General features: G+C 41.3%; 2 protein-coding genes across 2 annotated transcripts; one reads left to right on the top strand and one right to left on the bottom strand.

Moving 5' to 3' along the window:
- Positions 1–1,715: 1,715 nt before the first annotated feature.
- On the top strand, positions 1,716–3,187 carry LOC141759299 (arylamine N-acetyltransferase, pineal gland isozyme NAT-3-like). Its single transcript, XM_074621252.1, has one exon. It carries the CDS (start codon positions 1,831–1,833, stop codon positions 2,683–2,685), a length of 855 nt encoding a protein of 284 aa, XP_074477353.1. The 5' UTR covers positions 1,716–1,830; the 3' UTR covers positions 2,686–3,187.
- On the bottom strand, positions 3,145–18,082 carry LOC141759298 (E3 ubiquitin-protein ligase MARCHF6-like). The gene is made up of 25 exons (XM_074621251.1): positions 17,715–18,082; positions 16,464–16,563; positions 13,706–13,779; positions 13,367–13,510; positions 12,803–12,875; positions 12,484–12,649; positions 12,200–12,389; positions 11,231–11,292; positions 11,066–11,098; positions 10,927–10,978; positions 10,042–10,100; positions 9,864–9,944; positions 9,650–9,718; positions 9,207–9,281; positions 7,490–7,624; positions 7,185–7,405; positions 6,829–6,966; positions 6,514–6,736; positions 5,692–5,761; positions 5,318–5,499; positions 4,859–4,993; positions 4,590–4,679; positions 4,356–4,488; positions 3,813–3,948; positions 3,145–3,735 (listed from the first exon to the last, which is right to left on the bottom strand). Exons 1-25 carry the CDS (start codon positions 17,731–17,733, stop codon positions 3,648–3,650), a joined length of 2,748 nt encoding a protein of 915 aa, XP_074477352.1. The 5' UTR covers positions 17,734–18,082; the 3' UTR covers positions 3,145–3,647.
- Positions 18,083–19,112: the final 1,030 nt, after the last annotated feature.

Here is a 19,112-nt window from a genome sequence, read left to right as displayed (position 1 = left end):
GTTATTGTTTTCTTTATCCTTTACTATCATCGTCCTTTTTAGTTTTATGTTTCCGTTTATATAATTTAAAGCTGCAGAGGGTAGAATTGGAGCAAATATGATTAAAAAAATATGATTTCGGTCCGGTGTCTGTCAATGACTCATGAACTCCGATCAAACGGTCAAACTAGGCAGCGCTGATCAAATATTAATCAATATTCTGTTACTCAAATGCCTATTTCTCGCCTCAAATGTTTTCAGAAACATCTTGAAGTGTACTGTTTAGCTGTAAAATGAGAAAGTTTATGACCCGGCAGCCATGTTGAGATCAGTTGAGGAAATATCAAGCACCGCCCACCAGCCGGAGCCCAGCCAATAGGAACGCTCAATAGGAACGCTCTCTCTCTGAAATGACCTGTGATTGGCAAAAGTCTCCCATCACAGGCTAGATTTATTAAAGCCTGAGAACAGAGCCATGAGGAGGTGCAGGGGCCTGTTTCACAAAAGCAGAATAAAGATATCCAGGATAAGAGAGAAAGCGAGGGTTGGCATAGTCTAGTCAGTTTATCCTGGCTTAATTGGTTTTACGAAGGCCGAGCCAGGCTGAAGAGGAGCGACTAGGTTGAGCCAGGTGTCAGTAATTCCGATAGATGCAGAAGGCTGGATGTAGCCTATGTCAATGGAAATACTTATTTAGTCGATAATGGAAAAGAAGGCAGCGATGTGTGATTGAAAACATCATTTTTATCAGGACCCAGACACTGTACAGCCTGAGAGCAGCCTGGCATCGTAGTGAGAGTAGGACATCCACACCCTGCAGTGTTAAGAACAGATAAGTGTTTTACAGAATTCACAAACTGTCAGATGTCTGTACAGCACACACTCAACAATACATACTGAGGGGATTAGAAAGAGAAGTTAGTGATAATGTACACTGTAATTATACACAGTAACAGGATGTATTAATCATTGCTGTGTGTTTCTCCCCCAGCAGACCAGTGATCCAAGAAAAATAAAAGTTCAAAGCATTGTGGTGTCATCTCCCTGTTGTTTCATGAATATACAGCACACTATATAATATATAGAAAACTATATATACATGTATATATATACACTATATAATATACGGTACACTATATAGTTACTGGTCAGGTGAACTTTATCAGCCATTTCTAATCAATAATATATTCATCAAACCTCTAACAACAATATGAACAGCAGTCTTCATAAACACAATATAACCGTAATAAAGATTATCACATGAATGATTATACAAATAAAAATGAATGATGATGGTATGATATGGTATTTTAATGCAGGCTAATAAAAATAAGGCAAAATACATGCATAAGGTCATAGATTAACTGTAAGAAACACACACTGGTTTCTGATCAGAGTGACTGCTGACTGAACAGAGAAGGCACCAGGATAAATTAAAGCTGGTCTGTCGTCTTATGTGAAGTCTAGTTTTGAAAGGTTATTATTTTGCCCAATGATGCCAAAAACTGCCTACTGCGTGCAGGTTTAATTGTGACTTGTTTAACATTCATGAAAAATGGGAAAAGGATTTTTTTTTTTTATCAATAAAGGTTTGACAAAAAAAATCATGATTTTGAAAAGAAAAAAATAAATAAATAAACTTTTACAAAACTGAAAGCAACATTCACAAAAAAGAATCGCTGAACTTTATACTATTATGGATGATTTATCCACCTACCAACCACAGCTTATTTATTATTTTATGAAGCAGGACCTCAGGACTTTGAGCCTGCCCTCAAGACAACATTAAGTAACTCAGCACCAGGAAACAAAATCTACACGACACAGAGGAACCAGTGGTTTGAACTGGCCATGGAGATGCATCTGGAGACCTATTTGTCGCGCATCGGGTTCGCTGGTCCAGTCGAGCCCAGCCTGGAGGTCCTGAGGTCGCTTCACACCAGTCACCTGTTCTCGGTGCCGTTTGAGAACCTCACGTTGCACAGCGGCGGACGAGTTCAACTCGACCTTCCTCTTCTCTACGACAAGATCGTGAACCAGCGCCGAGGTGGTTTCTGCACCGAGAACAACGGTCTCTTCTCCTGGCTGCTGTCCAGACTGGGCTTCCAGGTGACAATGCTCTCAGGCCAGGTGAAGAGTCGTTTAACGGGCTTCTACGGGCCACCCTTTGACCATTTGGTCCTCATGGTGAGGCTCGATGGGCAGCGCTGGCTGTGCGACGTCGGGTACGGTGCTCCCTGCTTCAGTACCCCGCTTTCACTGGAGACCAGCGGCCTCCAGGAGCAGGGCCACCGGGTGTACCGCATCAGAAAGGTGGATGAGGGGATGCACTTTCTGGAGTGGCAGGGGGAGGAGAACAAAGGGGTTGATGGAGACTGGACACAGATCTACAAGTTCACCCTTGAACCTCGGCGTCTGAAGGACTTTGCAGAGATGTGCCAGTACCACCAGAGCTCCCCTTGCTCCCTCTTCTTCTGCAAGTCCCTCTGCACCATACTAAGACCAGGTGGGACTTGGCTCGCCTATATGGGACGCAAACTCACCAGCACCACCATTTCAACAAAGGGGACAGAGTTGGAAACCACAATCAGGGAACTTAAAGATGAGGAGATACCTGGTGTTCTAGCAGAGGAATTTGGAGTTGTGCTAAATTCTCCACTCATACCAAAGGATGAGACAATCACACCACCGACAGCCATGTATTGATCATGCTTTACACCTCCAAAATTATGCATCTTCTCATTGCAAACTTATCAAATATGAATCAATATTCTCTAACTGTAATGCCTATTTCCCGCCTCAAATGTTTTCAGAAACATCTTGTAGTGTACTGATTAGCTGTAAAATGAGAAAGTTTGTGACCCAGCAGCCAGGTTGCGATCAGTTGAGGAAATACCAAGCACCGCCCACCAGCCGGAGCACAGCCAATAGGAACGCTCAATAGGAACGCTCACTCTCTGAAATGACCTGTGATTGGCCAAAGTCTCCCGTCACAGGCTAGATTTTTTAAAGCCTGAAAACAGCCATGAGGAGGTGCAGGGGCCTGTTTCACACCTCCAAAATGATGCATCTTCTCTTTGCAAACTGTCTTTGATTCATACAACTTTAAAGCAATTTTTTACTCTCAGGTTTGAATAAAAACAATCACATGCAACAAAAAAAAGATAAATTGTCAGTTTGATTTAATAAATTATACATACACTTTTAAGATGTACAATGGTCATTGCATTAATTCATATCCCTCTTTTTTCTTTTTTTTAAGACAAAGTCTGCGTTCAAAGTATTTACACATATACAGTTATCAGGCAGCACTTTACAAAGCAAGGCATGAACGACAATACAGATGTTTCAAATCAAACCTCTTAACCCCTCACCCTCCTGTTCCTACTCCGTTTGTCTGAGGGGGGTGGGAATGGGGGGGGGAGTACTCAGCTGTCCCATGATTATAATACATTTTCCCATCCCACCTTTGATGGGGCACGACAGGGAATTCAAGAAATTGGAACGACATCCTTTAAATCCACCGAGATCCACAGAAGATTCAAAAGGATTACTGTCCAAGGACTGAGTTGAAAATCAAAAAAAGGGTGTTGGGGGTAAAGGGGGGGGGAGACCGGATGTACGCAGGGTAACAGGTGCAAAAATGTGGCAGCGTGTGACACAAAAATCTACTCTGCGACAGGGTTCGGGGGCGGGACTGAGCTCGCTCTTGCAGCTTTCCGTTCGTAGTTGACGAGCCTCTGCCCAACCAGGTACCTGTAAGGAGAAATTATCATGAAAATAATATTCAGATTGTAAAATACATGTTGGTTTCTACACTAACGGATCCTTACTTGTCGTTCTTGATGTGCTCATAAAGGCGTTTAAACTGTCGGATCTGGAAGGACAGGATGCCGATAAGCGAGACCACCATCAAGAGGAACGGGTAGATTCTCCTCTGCATTAGAATCTCCATCTCTGGGGTTACTCCTGCAAAAGTAATGCACTTCAGTTATGAATGGTTTCAGTGAACGCCCCATTAGCTGACACTGTAGTCACTGCAACAGTCATCTGGAGATAAAAAGGAGTATAGTATCTTGGAGAAACCTTTGTAATATGAACTCAGCACACTCATACAGGATTAATCTAATGGAAAACCGTCAGTGCTTTAAGTGGGTTTAAGTGAACAAGGCCAAAGCTTTATTGCTCTCCTTTTGCAGCTGATATTGTATGCATTACACAACACAGAAGAGGATATTTATTGATTTTTATCTCTTAGTTTGGTGCTCCAGTTTTGGAGAAAAAATCCTTGAACCGAGAAGGTGAAATAAACAAACCCGACAGAGAAAATAACTAAATGTAAAACTTTCTAATTGCTTCCCACTCAAGACACTCACCCACAGCAGGAACCACCCCGGCAGCGATCACATATGGCACGCACAAGGACAGCAGCAGGACTGAGATGACCGGAGCTGCCAGTTTACGGATGATGAACTGGAGATCAATGTTGCGAATTCCGTTTGCATAAACCTGAGGAGAAAGTTTACAATTATTATATTGTACAGCCAATTACAATGTCATTCACTTATCACGCTCTTGAATCAGGAAAGTAATATTCATCTACAACCCACCTGCTCAATAACGGTCTTCAGCCACCACTGAGGGCCCATGAGAGTGATGGCAGCAATGATTTTGGCATGGAGCACTCCGAGAGCCCAGTCCTGCAGATAACAGAGAACAATGGATGAACACGGATGTAAGGACTGTGAATTACGTGACACAAATGGGCAAACGGGGTAAAGAAACAATTACAACACAATGAACCACTCAAATGGAGTCTCTATGGAGAGAGATGGAAAAAAGACAAGCATACTCATACAACACAGACCCACAATCATACCTGCCAGGGGTAGAAGAGGGGTGTCTGGTCCAGGGGGACTCTGAGTGGAGCCACAATGACCAGTTCAAACAGCAGGCCCAGTAGCAGCGGGATGACTCCAGCGACCAGCAGAGCTACAACCAGGGTCTTCAGAATCTGCATACACAGCGCAAGGATATAAAATGAAGATGATTAATCACAAAACTTGATGACACCACATTTCTTCCTCCATGGAACAAAACTGCAGCATTGGCTGAGTTAATGATAAGGTTGGGATATTACTACTAGGCAGGTAGCGGCAAATTTTGGATATCAGCTCAATGATCTTGTAATAAGCAGCCAAACATTAAACAAAAACATTGCCTTTAGGTCCAACTTCAGACAATCTAACAGCTGGAAAGAGAACAACTCATTCCAAAACCACTCTGCTGCCCAGTTTTTGGTGTTTGCCAACAGTGGAGGCTGCTCACAGATACCCACCATGAGTGTCCACTCCTGGACTTTGCGTGCGATGACGGTGCGTCCCTGGGGCATCCAGGCCAGCAGCACGGTGACTCCGCGGATAGACAGCCAGCAGACATACAGGCCGCACGCTGCCGTGTACAGCTCGTGGATTTTGGAGCTTCCTGTCCAGAAGGACATCAGCCAGCGCCCGGTGAACACTGAAACATGCGTGTGACAAAACAAACATGACCTCTCTGGGAGTAAATTACTATTTGAGCTAGAACTTTAAAAAAGAACTGCTTAAACAGCAGAGACATGCATATATATATATAGATTCACCCTTTAATTATGGTTTGGGTGTGGGTCTGCAAAGTAAATTACTGGTTGTATTTTATGCAACCACATCTTACCTGGTAGGGTTAGGCACACCAGACTGGCCACCAGCAGAGTGATGCACATGAATGCAATCAGCAACACAATCTGGAGAAAAGAGGACAGTTTTAGAATAAAAGCCCTTTAACATGGAGGAGGAGGAGTGTAATAACTGGGAGTTGAGTTGCGTGGCCTAAGATGTACAGTAAGTGGGATCTACGGTGTTCGCTCACTTCTTAACTTGTGGAAGGAGGGAAGCCTACAGATTCCATTTTATACTCAGTTATAAATGATAACACATTTAGCCCAACGTTAATTTAGTTTTGTGCATCATGGCTTAGAGTATGTTAATTGGAATCCAATCCATGCATCTAAGAATTGACTATTCGCTAAGCCCCTCCCTAAAACGGCCACTGTCCATCCTACGTTAGCAACCGTAACTAGGCGAAGGAGTGCTGTCAAGCTTTCAGCGGTGTCTATGGAACCTACAAGTCCGACAGCAGATATCCTTAAAGTTTAGAGGGGAGTGTCGTATTTTCTTCACTTTTCCGAAGCAATACCTCAAGAAGAGCGATGTCGGATATGGATTAAACAGTGTTAGACAGTGTTTATTATTAATTAATATTTGTGAGATCCAGTGTATGGATCAGAGCCGTGATGTGCGAGTAATATCCTGGCGTGCTTTAAACAAATGGAAAAGCAGGATAATTTAGTTTTATATTAGATAATGAAAGCTATAGGGGGGTCATAACTAAATATGAATTGAGCTTAAAACAAACTTACCCAGGAACATACAGGAACACAGAGACTGTTCCAGAAACAGCAGTGATAAATGTTCAAAACCCCCAAGGCTTTCTCACCCTGAATGGGAAGCGAAGAGGTCTGTGGTAAGGCTGGAATCCAACTGGTCCCCCTTGCTGCAGAATGGCCTGATGGGCTGCATGTAGCCCCTCGCCAACAGCTGGGGCAGGGTTGTTATTGTTGTTATGGTGACCAGGAGGAGGGTTGTTATTGTTGTTGTTGTTCACAGGCTGGTTGGCATCATTGTCCTCCTGCTCCCCGAGGAGGTAGGAGTGGAGGTCTCTGTGGAGGTGAAGATGTGTTTGGTTATAGAGGGCCAATCGGAGAAAAATCAGGAAAAACATGTAGAAGTGTATTCAAACTGGTTGACTTACAGTAAAAATCCAGCGCTGACTGTCCAGGCCCTCACCAGGCCTTTGAGCCACTGGCGAGTGTGTCCCTGCTCCAACAGAGCTGGCAGCACAACCTGAAGTAATAACAGCTCCAAAGACAGCTCGCTGACCGGGGCATCACTGAGGGGGAAAGAGGTGGAGAGGGTCAGGCAACTCTTGTTTTTGTGGCAATGTGGTCGGTATTTCCTCTTTTGTTCAAGATGTACTGCGCTAAGATGTTGTGGCCATCTGGCCTGAGGAGGAAGTGGTTTCACACACCATTTCAGAGAGACAAAGCAGCAGCTCTTCACACCCTTTATTGCTAAGTGACCTATAATTTTATCATGCTTGCCGGTTACCTGTAGAGCATGACGTTGTACGGGAGGAAGATGGGCAGCAGTAGTTTGATCAGCCTGATGGGCAGCCACAGCATGAGCAGCACGATGGAGCCGAACACAACTACTGACAGGATGAACCGCCGCAGGTGTCTATAGATAGGCAGGTGAATCATTTCCTGCACCGGGTTAAAATCGGGGTCATTGAGGTTTCTCAGAAACCACAGCACTCCCGGCCTCAGCACCTGATGGGCGTAAACAATACAAGTTAGCGTTAGGAAAGCAGCTGCATTTACAAAAAGCAAACGTTACTGTCATCAGGCTCTTACCTCTCTCAGTAGGAGGATGAAAGAAGCAAAGTAGAAGACATAAACCATTCCCACAAGCCAGTGCAGGAACATGGTGGTGCCAGGGGCAGATTTAAAACTCAACTCTCTGTCTTTCAGGGAGGCATCAAACATCTCCTGCAGGAAATCAAATGTTAAATAAAGATAGCAGTTAGACTGATTCAAATTCCGTGTTTATTCTAGGATGATAATTACTCGTCTTTGTTAAATTAATGCACAGATGGCTGGAAGATCAAATGTGCTATGAATAACATTTGCGCATGCCATATGCTTTACAGATTAAAATTAGACAAAGCTCAATTAAATTCTGAAAGTACCATGCCGAATGAAGGGTTCCTCCACTGCCGCTCAAAGGCAAGTCCCATGTTTCATATTGGCATTGTTCACTTATGTATGTGCTGTTGTGTCTATAGGATTTTATATATCCTGTATGTTTATTACAACTTCTAACTAGAATTACCACCTCATGGTTGTATGCCTCCGCCAACCAGTCAAGCTGCAGTTTACAGCCGTGTCTGTCCAAAATGTCATCACTTCATCATTTTATCCTATTAGACAGTTCTGTGAAATTGTCATAATTAGCACGACTTCTTGAGTTATGGCCAGAAACATGTTTTGTGAGGTCACAGTGACCTTGACCACCAGAATCTAATCAGTTCATCCATAGTCCAAGTGGATAATTGTGCCAAATCTGAAGAAATTCCCTCGTCAGGCGTTCCTGAGATATCGCGTTCGCAAGAATGGTCCGCACGGACAAACAGACAGATGGATTTACAGACGGACAACCCGAAAACATTATGTTAAAGTTGATAAAAACAGCATCGTGGCAGAGACCAAACCAGCTTTGTCATTACAAGAAGCTCATTTTAATCTGTGGGACAAACTGAAATGAGAAACACAGCTTATTCCACGCAGTTCATTTTCAGGCCAATTAGATTCTTTTCAGAGGTGAACAGCTGCGGAGCGGGGAGGACATGGTTCCCTTCTGCTGTGTAAACTGCTCCACCTGTTCTGAGGCGCGTTGACAGGCTCGTGTAAACAATCCCACCGGCTTACACTGTGTAGCATAGGTGGGAAAGCTTAGGTGGCCACTGGAGGCAGAGGTCGACTTGGGACTGTGCCACTTAGCGCCAGAGAGTGAAAAATTGCTGACACACAAGAGACTCGCAGATGAGGAGAGCGAGAGCCACAACGCAGAGGCATATGTGACTCTCTCCATTTGTCCAAGCCAGTTTGTTTTCTGTATTTCTGTGTAAATAAATGTATGAACTGTGGGATCAACAGCATCTGCTTCTGTCTGTCTCAGTCCTGTTAATTGCCACTTCAAGGGCTATTTGAGAGACGCCTCTACAGGGTAGAGAACGCCACTCTAATTTGAACAAGAGACTTGTAAGCATCCACTGAAATTTCATAGGGAGGAGAGGTAAATTCAGAAAATTAGACTGGCTGCAACTGGCACTGGAGGAACCCTTTGAGGCCGGTAGAAAACATAGATACCGTTACAGACAAGTATTTGTCACTATATGGTACTGTAAATACATCAGCCAAGGATGAGAAATACAATTAACCTTCCTATGACCATGATACCATTTAAAGTCTTAACATTACACCAGTTTAATAAATTAAATGCAGACAAGTGTGAGGAGCAGTAGGTTCCAAAAACAGTATAATAGAGTATAACAGAGCCAGAGAGTCTTACTAAAGAGCAGATGTCGAGCCACCAGCCACAGATGAGTGGAAAAACACCAATCTCCACAACAACCAGCAGAGAGACCTGTAATGGAAGCATTGACGCGTCTCAGTAACACTTAACACCATATGTATGCACATGAAATAAGTCTCTATAAAAGGTGTTGAAATGCAGTAATGTTGTGCTTTTTTCCTCATTCAGTTTCAGGCTTGTTTAAATGGACAAGGCCACCTCAAGCCTGACTTTTTATTATGAATATTTTTAGGTCATACTGTAATAAAATAATGCTATCTTTCAGTTTCTGTGTAATTGCAAAAATACAAAAAAATACTCAGATTCAGTGTTATGTTCACGTAGTAAATCTCAGTAAGTGAATACTTCTGTCTATATTTCCACCAAGGACGGTGCAGACGTGAGTTACACAGAGGAAGAAATGTACTTAGAGGTGTTACCTTGACAACGATGTAGCAGACTCCCAGGAGACGTCGGGAGCGCTGAAACCTGACCAGAGCAGCCAGACCCTGAGACGGCCATTAAGGATCAACAATGCTGCTCACACATTTACACCCGCACAGACCAAACAGAATCAATTCCACATGCATTGCTTGTCCTGGTAATAGAATTATGTTTGCTTTAGGTTTTACATTTCAGTAGACGGAAGGATACGTGACAGAGGATGAGCGTCATGGCCAGCAGTATGTAGCCCACAATGGTTGTGATTAAGCCCTCAAAGTGGGACGCTTGGACCTGAAGAACAGAACAAAGTTGTAGTCAAGTAATTAATCACAATTCAAGAGACACAACACTGAATAATAATGCCAAGAGGATCACAGCAGTTTCTTACATATTCCTCAAAGCCAAGACCCACGACAGAGAAGTGCCCGATGTGGTAGGGACAAAATGCTGATTGAAGGAAAAAAAGAAGACAAAAATTGCTATAATTACATAATATGTCTTAAATATGATCATATAACTGTACCAGGACTGCACAATTAATCAAATATTAATCGGGATTTTGGCTTCCCACAATTAAATGAACATGATCGACTGCGATATTGGCGTTTAAAATGCTCCGCTCATAGAAAACTCTGCTGCATAAATCAAGCGCTTCCTAAACTAACATGTCGTCGGTGTGGAAGTTCTTCAGCGTGAGTGAAGTAGACATAAAGCTCGCAAATTATCACAACTGCAAGTCCAAAATAAGCCGCGGAGGAACAACCTTAAAACATTTGGAACAACTAACTTAATCCGACACTTATATTGTAATTCATTCCCATGAATGCGGCTCAGAGTAATCACCGAGACCGGCTCGTCTGCCGACAGCACGGAGCTAAGGAGCTTATTTTTTTTTAATCAAAGCAAATATTTGAATAAAAATTTAATTATTTATTTCCTATTCATTTGAATTGTGTGTTTTTATGCAAATAACCACTATGGATGACAATAACAAAGTAAAATCTATGAATAATCATGGTAAATAATCTCAATATTGATCAAAATAATCATGATTAACAGTTTGCTCATTATCGTGCAGCCCTAAATTGTACAGTATTATAGTTTTATGTTTTGTTCATTTTTTTGTTGTATGCTGGAGGACCTTTTAGGCTTTATTGTGTTTTAGTCCTTGATGAATGGAACTACTGCTGTGCAAAGTTACTCTGTACTTTTAATCATCCAATAAATGCGATCAATCAATCTTTGTGATAAAGCCTTGTTTTAATCTACTCACCAAAGACCAGGATGAAGAGTGTGTTGAGAGACACCACCCAAAAAACATGCTCCTACAAGACAAAAGAGTCCACGTATGATTTAACTTACAAACGTATGATACAAAAGCGTAAAAAACATAACTGACTTAACAGACTTACCAAAAATACCAGTGAACCATCCAGGCCAAGCATCTAAAATGGAAATGGAAAGATTTTAAGTACGTCATGATGTATAACACAAATAGAAAAACCTTTGATAGAGTTGTGTAGATTGTGTACTAGGGATGGGGGTGTTTGGAGATCAGTAATGTCACGCAGAGTTACCCTTTCCCAGGTGAGCTCCTCCGCCGCTCTGTCCCACTCCAAAGCATTCCAATTCATGTCGTCTACAGAGAAAAATATTTACTTTAAATACAGTGAAGATTAATACATTCACAACAGTCAGCAATTTAAAAAATGTCTATATAAACATCCAATTCAATCATTATCAATCAAGACAACACTGTTATTGTGTTTGTCTGGTCAAATGCTTTTGGGTTGGCTTCCAGCAACAACACAGAAAAATAATACTTAAGAACACTGTTATGATTACATTATTAATGCTGTTCCGGGGAGAATTTGTTTGCAGAACAACCTATTGTTTCCACTGCATTAATTTAGCTGTGGTGACACCCCGCAGCTAGAATAATGTATAATACAATCACAATTCATTATCAGCCTGTTTTGCCTAGCCTGCTGCAAAATCAGCCCATTAACCGCAGCAAAACAAAACAAATTAAGGGGGATATGAGTGCATTTTGACACATCGTTATATCATTCTCAAATTAATTGTATGCTCTAATGGCAGTGTTGCTGTTTGTTCTAATGTTTCTCAGTGTTTAAGTGTGCATTTCCATAAACCCTGCAGTTTTCTGTCGCTTCAACAACGCCCTAGTCTGTTGGCTTTACTGGAGACGAAACATGACGCTCCGCTCCATTTCAATTTGTGCTTGAACTGCACCATTTTCTCAGTGTCTTTTGATGTTAAGCAATTAAATTTTGTAAGGCAAGGCATTCCAGCGTATCTCCATAAAATCTAACCAGGCAGAACACAATGTGAAATGTGATGGACAGACGGGCAGTGTGCCATTCTTGAACACAATCACTGTTTGTTTACGCTAATCGAGTCTCAAAATGACACTTTATACAGCCTGACAAGACTTCAGTACGGACTAAAATTACAACTACATCTGCCAAAAACACTACTTTAAACGGATACTCTGATTGTGATTGATTTCCTTAACAAATTCCAACCTTGTGCTCCATTATTGGGGTCTGCATCTTCAGCTGCTGCTCCCTCCTCTTCTTCCAGCTCTGGGTCATCACCCTGGTCTGGCGGGACATCAGGGGGCTCAGGCTCTGCTTCATTCTGGGCTGGAGGGTCAGCCGGGGCTGGCTGGGCTGCAGGGGGCTCATCCGCTGCTCCCTGGCCTGCAGCTTGTGCCTGAGAGTGAGGGTTTAACATAGGGAGTTAGAGTGATTTTGTGTATGCACGTGGTTAAGATTGGATGTACAAGTATGTATGTCAGACAAAGTACCTCATTGGCTTGTCCGGCTGCGTTAGGCGGTTGCGGCTGGTGCTCTAACCACTGGGGAGCGCCACCATGGACTATCTGTTCTCTGAGCCACACCAGGCTGATAAATGCACACAGCGTGCAGGTGACCACGAAGCAGCCCTGTAGACAATCTGCAAGCAGGTTCTCTCTGCAGGAGCACAGAAATTAACACTTTTATAAACATACAAAAAATAGACCTTTAAAAAGTAGGCTATATGGAAATGAAGAGAATAAGCAGGTAAAGGAGACGAGCTTTAGCTTTAGTAGTGTGTAGTAGGAAAACAATGGTTGCATCACTCACGTAGAGAGCATGTCCAGCGGCAGTGTCAAAAGTGAGCTCACAGAGCCGGTAAACAGACACTTGTAGATGCGACCTGAGACAGAGACCAGATAAATAAATTAGTGTCATTTTGCATACATTAAATACATTTAAATAGTTTCATTTTAACAACTTACACAATATGTGAGCATTACATCGATTTTTTTTTACATTGAGAACTGAGGGGGATTTACATATCTTGGAACATGCACATGTTATGTAAAGATACTAAAGCTGTAATTCTCTTGATCGCGTTAAACCATGAACATGAGCTAATATGTGAAGCTTATGTCATGGCCACTTCATACAATGTAATGAACATCTACTTCCAAACCTATGAAACAAATTGATCAGCTAAAATCAGATAAAACCTATTATTATCCCCCATTGCTTTGGTGAATCAATTTATGAGGAGGAAAAAAGTGAATTACACGTTTAAGATAACAACTGATACAAATAGCTTGTGTAATCCAGGAGAAGATCACTTTGGCCTTGAGTTCACAATCAGTTTATCTCTGCATTTGTGCCTGTGTGTGTATTACTTACATGCGGTGAGAGGAACCACCCCGAGCCACGCGAAGGCCACCAGTGTGTAATGGAACCAGTAGCGGATGGCCGTGCCCACACTGGTCAGCAGGCCGGCACAGATGTCCTGGATGGGCAGACGTGAGGGCATGTCTGGGGAGTAGACTGAAGTGGAAAGAGGGAACCAGAGACATTTAAATAATCTTTTATGTTTGATAGTGTTCTAAATATCATTGTGTTATGTAAAAAGGACTGATACAAAAACAGAACCACATGGCCCCATCTGTAAGGCTTGTTTAGGAAACCTGAGGCTGTTTAATATATTAAAGTTGATGATCCATCAATGTCACGAGTACTTACTTGGTGTGAAAGCAAATCTGTGCTTGCATAATTCACAGTACTCCTTCCTGCTGTGCTTCAGCCACTGGACCAAACTGTAAAGCAACATTTAGACAATCAAATTTCAACAACCTGAAACATATGCTGCTTGAGAATGTTTAGATTTTTTATTACGCAACATTTTATGTGTGATTTGGGGGATAAATGTTGGAAAACTGAATATTCAGATCAATAACAATGGAGACCTACTACAGAGCATATATCAATTAAATCATCCACTTCTAAAATCCTTAAAAAGTATTACAAAACAGATGAATGTGTGTGTGCGATCGGTCACATTTGAAATTTCAAAAGTTCAATAGATTTTATGTGGTCCCTGGTTTGGACATTTTCTCTCTGCCACAAGGCCTTAAAATGAACGAGATCCAACTACATACTGTCGCTAGATTAGAAACAACTCCTGTGTTGCAGATTTAAACCACACTCTGGGATGTTAACGTTGTGAGACGAAGACAAAGGTCTATAGTTGACCTCACATAACCCTTTTTTACCACTGCTATGACTACACAAGAATATGACGTGATGAAGATGCATGCTCAGCTGTCATGACCTCTCCAGGATCTCTGGACCCAACAAACACTGACTGTGAGAATTTATCTTGTTTCAGTCATGGTGAAACCTTCACTCTGATTAACAACTAACAAAAAAAGGGCGTATCAGTTATATTCTGAGCTGATGCTTGTATGTTGCCAATAATAATAATAATAATAAAACCATCTCAGTGACATAGGCTAGACTAGGGATTAATAACTGGGTTATGTAAGGGAGTCATTACACCAGCTGATTCCAACACATATGACATGCATGCATATGACAGCATTAAAGACAGAACAGGGTTATACTTAAGCTCCAATTCAACTTTCATCCTAGAAGGTTTCCACTCTACAACCCCCCGCCCATGAAAAATCATCCCCATGACAGAACACATTTATTCGTTCCTAGTGTGTTAATGCAATTTGTACAGCTCAAAAAAAAGTTGCACTGAGATCAACATTATAGGTCCACACCAGTTGGGTTTTCTGTGAAAAACTGTATGTATGATCTAGCTGACATATCAACCTGAAATTCCCAAAGAATTAAGAATCTCTGACCTATCGCTGACCATGTCACTCTGAACAATGACATTTCACAGTCTATAGTACATTAAATGTGAATGCTACCTGTGTGTTGCTGGGGGTTTGTCTTCATTTGATTTTTATATAGTACAAAACACAACACAATAAAATAAACATAGCTAAGGTATGCATACACTCAGCAGAACTACACAATCCAGACACAATAGACTGTTATTCTAAACTTTGTGGGGGGTGGACGTGAACTAATATGGATACAAACTGAGGTGCAACAATTACCACAGAACAATCCAGGCCTGGCTTTTGCTTTCGCCTGGGGATTTCCATGCACCTGACCCTCTAACCAGTGACGCTCACACACAGGACAGATGAGAACACAGCACAATCTCCAAAATACCTGCTGCTGGTACAGTATTGTTTTCACTAGGGCTGTTCCAAATGCCATTTTTTGGCAGGTATTTTTCGAAGGTATTCGAAGCTTCGCAGCGTGGCGTTCTTTTGTCTGTCTGTCTCCATCTTCCCAGTTTCAGTGCCCGAGACAGCGCTGCTGCCGCACTACTGTACACACACGCACCTCTACACATAACAATCAGCAATATCTATCTGAGAATAACTAACAATAATATTGTGTTGAATATGAACAATGAATAACGTTGTGGGATTATTCCATCGGCTATTTGGGGATCTATACTTTATTATTACATACTTATATAGAAACGAAACAAAAAAAGAAGTACTGATTTGGAAGTCGATCACCATGGCAATGGTCGAAGCATTTGGGTCAGCCCTAGTTTTCACCATGACAATACCACACATGTGATGTGATGTGACACTATGCAGCCTGGATGTGACAGAGGATGAACCCGTTCTGCATCCTTTCATGATTCTTAAATTATACTTGCTATCCAGCCACCACTATAGGAATAACCGAGTTACGCACCAAGTTATCCGATTACTTAGCAACCACCCTGAAATACAACAAATCACTAGAGCTGCAACGATCAATCGATTAGTTGTCAACTTAAATTAATTGGCAACAATTTTGATAATCGATTAATCAGTTTGAGTAATTTTTTAAGAAAAAAAAAAGTCAAAATACTCTTGATTCTAGCTTCTTAAATGTGAGTATTTTTTATTTTTTTGTAATCCTCTATGACAGTAAATTGAATATCTTTGAGTTATGGACAAAAGTTAACTGATCTTTTTGAAAAACAACAACAACAACAACAACAACAACAACAACAACAACAACAACAACAACAACAACAACAACAACAACAACAAGTATTCTCTTGGCTGTGTTTCCTAAAAACGTGCTCATAGAACCAGGATAGGAACAAGTACAACCATGGAAACAAATGTTAAACATTACACTGTGTTCTTTTTTCACAACACTATGAACAAAACCACAATCAGTTCTACGCAGTCGAGCCGTACTTTAACCGTGCACACACACAGGGACACTATAATAAAGATCCAAGTTTTGGAGTGACTAATGCAACAAGTTAACACAGTGTCCAACCTTAGCCTAATAATTACTCACTTTAGTGTTGATGCTCTTTTGGTGCACATGTCAATGTTTAATAAAAGGAAGAAAGTGTTCTGGGGAGGGGGGAAAGCCAGCTTAAGAACCAAAACACACTTACCATTCCTGGTGGATAAACTTGATACTGCCAGTGCAGACACAAGGGTGGTACAAGGGTTTGTCTGGTGTCCCCTCAGAGCGGCACACACGACAAATATCCGCTGGACACACAAACAAAACATACATAACATGTGAGTTACTATTATGATACCCATTGCCAAAACCAAGCAAACTACAGAGTAGGGGTACTGGGTGTGTTATAGACAGGTGTCTTTTGGAAATGAGGACTCCTAATGCTAGAAACTTAGTAAGATACATACATCTAAATGAGTCGCTTATCTATATGGCCATACATCAGGAGACTGATGACATCACAAGAAACATTAACATCTAGTCCTTTTAAAGCTCTCTATTACATTGCTGCTTCACCTTCTTGCTCTCACATTGAGCTGGTTGCATTAAAACAACGTTTAGTTACTATTCAATTTGCTTTTGCTTTATTGGCATGACTGTCAGGTGTACAATATTGCCAAAGCCTCAATTCAATAATAAATAAACAAAGGATGCAAAGGATAAATGTAAAAAAAATATATATATATGAAGTAGAGGAGTAAATAAAAGGCAGAGTGTGAGTTACATCTATATGATACACATTGCCAAAGCCAAGCAAACTAAAGAGTAGGGGTACTGTGTGTGTGTGTTATAAACAGGTGTCTTTTGGAAATGAGGACTCCTAATGCTAGAAACTGAGTAAGATACATACATCTAAATGAGTTACACTCCCTTATCTATATGGCCATATATCAGGAGACTGATGACATCACTAGAAACATTAGTCCTTTTGACACTTTCTATTACATTGCTGCTTCACTGTATTGCTCTCATACTCGTACTCATAGAGTAGGGGTACTGTGTGTGTGTTATAGACAGGTGTCTTTTGGAAATGAGGACTCCTAATGCTAGAAATAAGTAAGAATATATATTGAATAAAGGTTCATCTTATCTTATCTTATCTAATCGTATATGGTCATACATCAGGAGACTGATGACATCACAAGAAACATTAACATCTAGTCATGTTTTACTCTCTCTAATACATTACAATGCTCTCACGTTGAGCTGGCTGCACTAAAACAACATTTAGCATCCCCCACATTACTGAATTAACCTCACACTACACTGACAGGTTGCTAAGCTACTCAGCTAGTTAACCACTAGCAGGCCGGCTCAGCGTTAGCTTCTTGGTGATGCTAGCTGTTATTAACCCCAAACAGAGAAGCAATGATGAGCCTTTTTATATTGAGTTATTTACCTTCTTCGGCTGTATCCATGATTGTTCGCTAAGCACCGGTTTCTTCCAGTAGTACCGTGTTCAGCGAACCCATCCACGACTCCAGACTAGACCGTTTACTAGCTTTAAACTAAGCTAGCGAGCTAGTCTCCTTATTTGTCATCATAAAATGGTTTCTCCTCCACACAGACTGATGTTTCCTCTCACATCCGGTGTCTGTGTTCGCCGCTAAACAAAGGGGTTTTATTTGTATTTTGTTGATGTGAAACAATATATACGTTACATCCTCCGTGTTGTTGCTGAAATGACAGTTTAAGACCTGGCTAGCTAAGCTCGGCTAACGCATGCGCCGACGTCACCGCTGCTGCGAGCTGCTGTCACAACCACAACAGCTTTTTTTTTTTTGCTTTGCGACAGCGGCTCAAGTTTTACGGCAGGAGGGAAACTGCCATAACAACCAGTCACGTGGTTAAGTGAAAGGAAGGCAAGCCATATATCATGTGATTCTTTTAATATCGAAACACCGGATGCTCGTTTCTACACACAATTAACCCTCCTGCTACCTTCAAATTTACTAACATCTTTTATCCTTGGGGTCAATTTCACCCCAGCAATTTAAACCTCCAGAAAATGATTATAATTGAAATTGTTACCCAAGTTTATGTGTCAGGTACTTTATGTTTGTATGTTGACTACCTAAATAGCCCTTTAAATAAAATCAATATCTTCACGGGAACCATATTTTGACGCCCCCAAAGCGTGGGGAAATATCAAAGTTCTCGCGAGAATGATGTTTCCCCTCTCCCATGTCGTGTGAACTATCAGTGGTTTCTCGCATTACTACAGTTATGGTTATGTTAGGTTAGGGCCCTAAAGCTTTTTGAAGATTATAAATGCATGTTATAGTGACCTCAATATCATCCAAAACAAATGTGTGTAAAATGTATATATTTCTTATATGTTTTATACAGCTAAAACAGCCTGGGGTCAAATTGACCCCAAAGAACACCGATGCGTACAGCATGTGTACAGGACATTGAAAACATATCATCATTTTAATTTTATGTTTACCCAGTTGTCCCCATTAAATTAGGAAAAATCATTAAATATGAAGCAAAAAAAATTATGTCAATCATTTATTTAGAGACGTTAAACATTGAATGGGGTCAAATTGACCCCAAAGATAATAGGAGGGTTAAGATGTACATAATATGTGTCTACTGTGCCTGGCTGACATTCAAGAAAGTATTCTCAATTTTTCTTCGCTTTTATACAGATTTTTAGAAACTGGGTATCAAATATCCATCCATATTGAACAGTGACATCTGCAGGATTTTACTTGAACCAACAACTTTGATATAATAAACTCGGGAAAAAAAGTGAAGGGGGCTCTTTAGGGTATGTTCAGACTTAAGTAGG

This window comes from Sebastes fasciatus, chromosome 21 (genome assembly GCF_043250625.1).
Source record: "Sebastes fasciatus isolate fSebFas1 chromosome 21, fSebFas1.pri, whole genome shotgun sequence".
NCBI lineage: Eukaryota > Metazoa > Chordata > Actinopteri > Perciformes > Sebastidae > Sebastes > Sebastes fasciatus.
Note: the sequence above shows the minus strand (reverse complement) of the source record. Positions and strands in the feature narration are given on the sequence as shown.

Excerpts from the sequence above, each read along its gene's own strand:
- LOC141759299 (XM_074621252.1), top strand. The coding sequence starts at position 1,831 with ATGGAGATGCATCTGGAGACCTATTTGTCGCGCATCGGGTTCGCTGGT.
- LOC141759298 (XM_074621251.1), bottom strand. Across the intron at positions 11,099-11,230 it reads AGGAGCTCACCTGGGAAAGG|ATGCTTGGCCTGGATGGTTC; the intron begins GTAACTCTGCGT and ends TTTCCATTTTAG. Across the intron at positions 10,979-11,065 it reads ATGGTTCACTGGTATTTTTG|GAGCATGTTTTTTGGGTGGT; the intron begins GTAAGTCTGTTA and ends TTTGTCTTGTAG.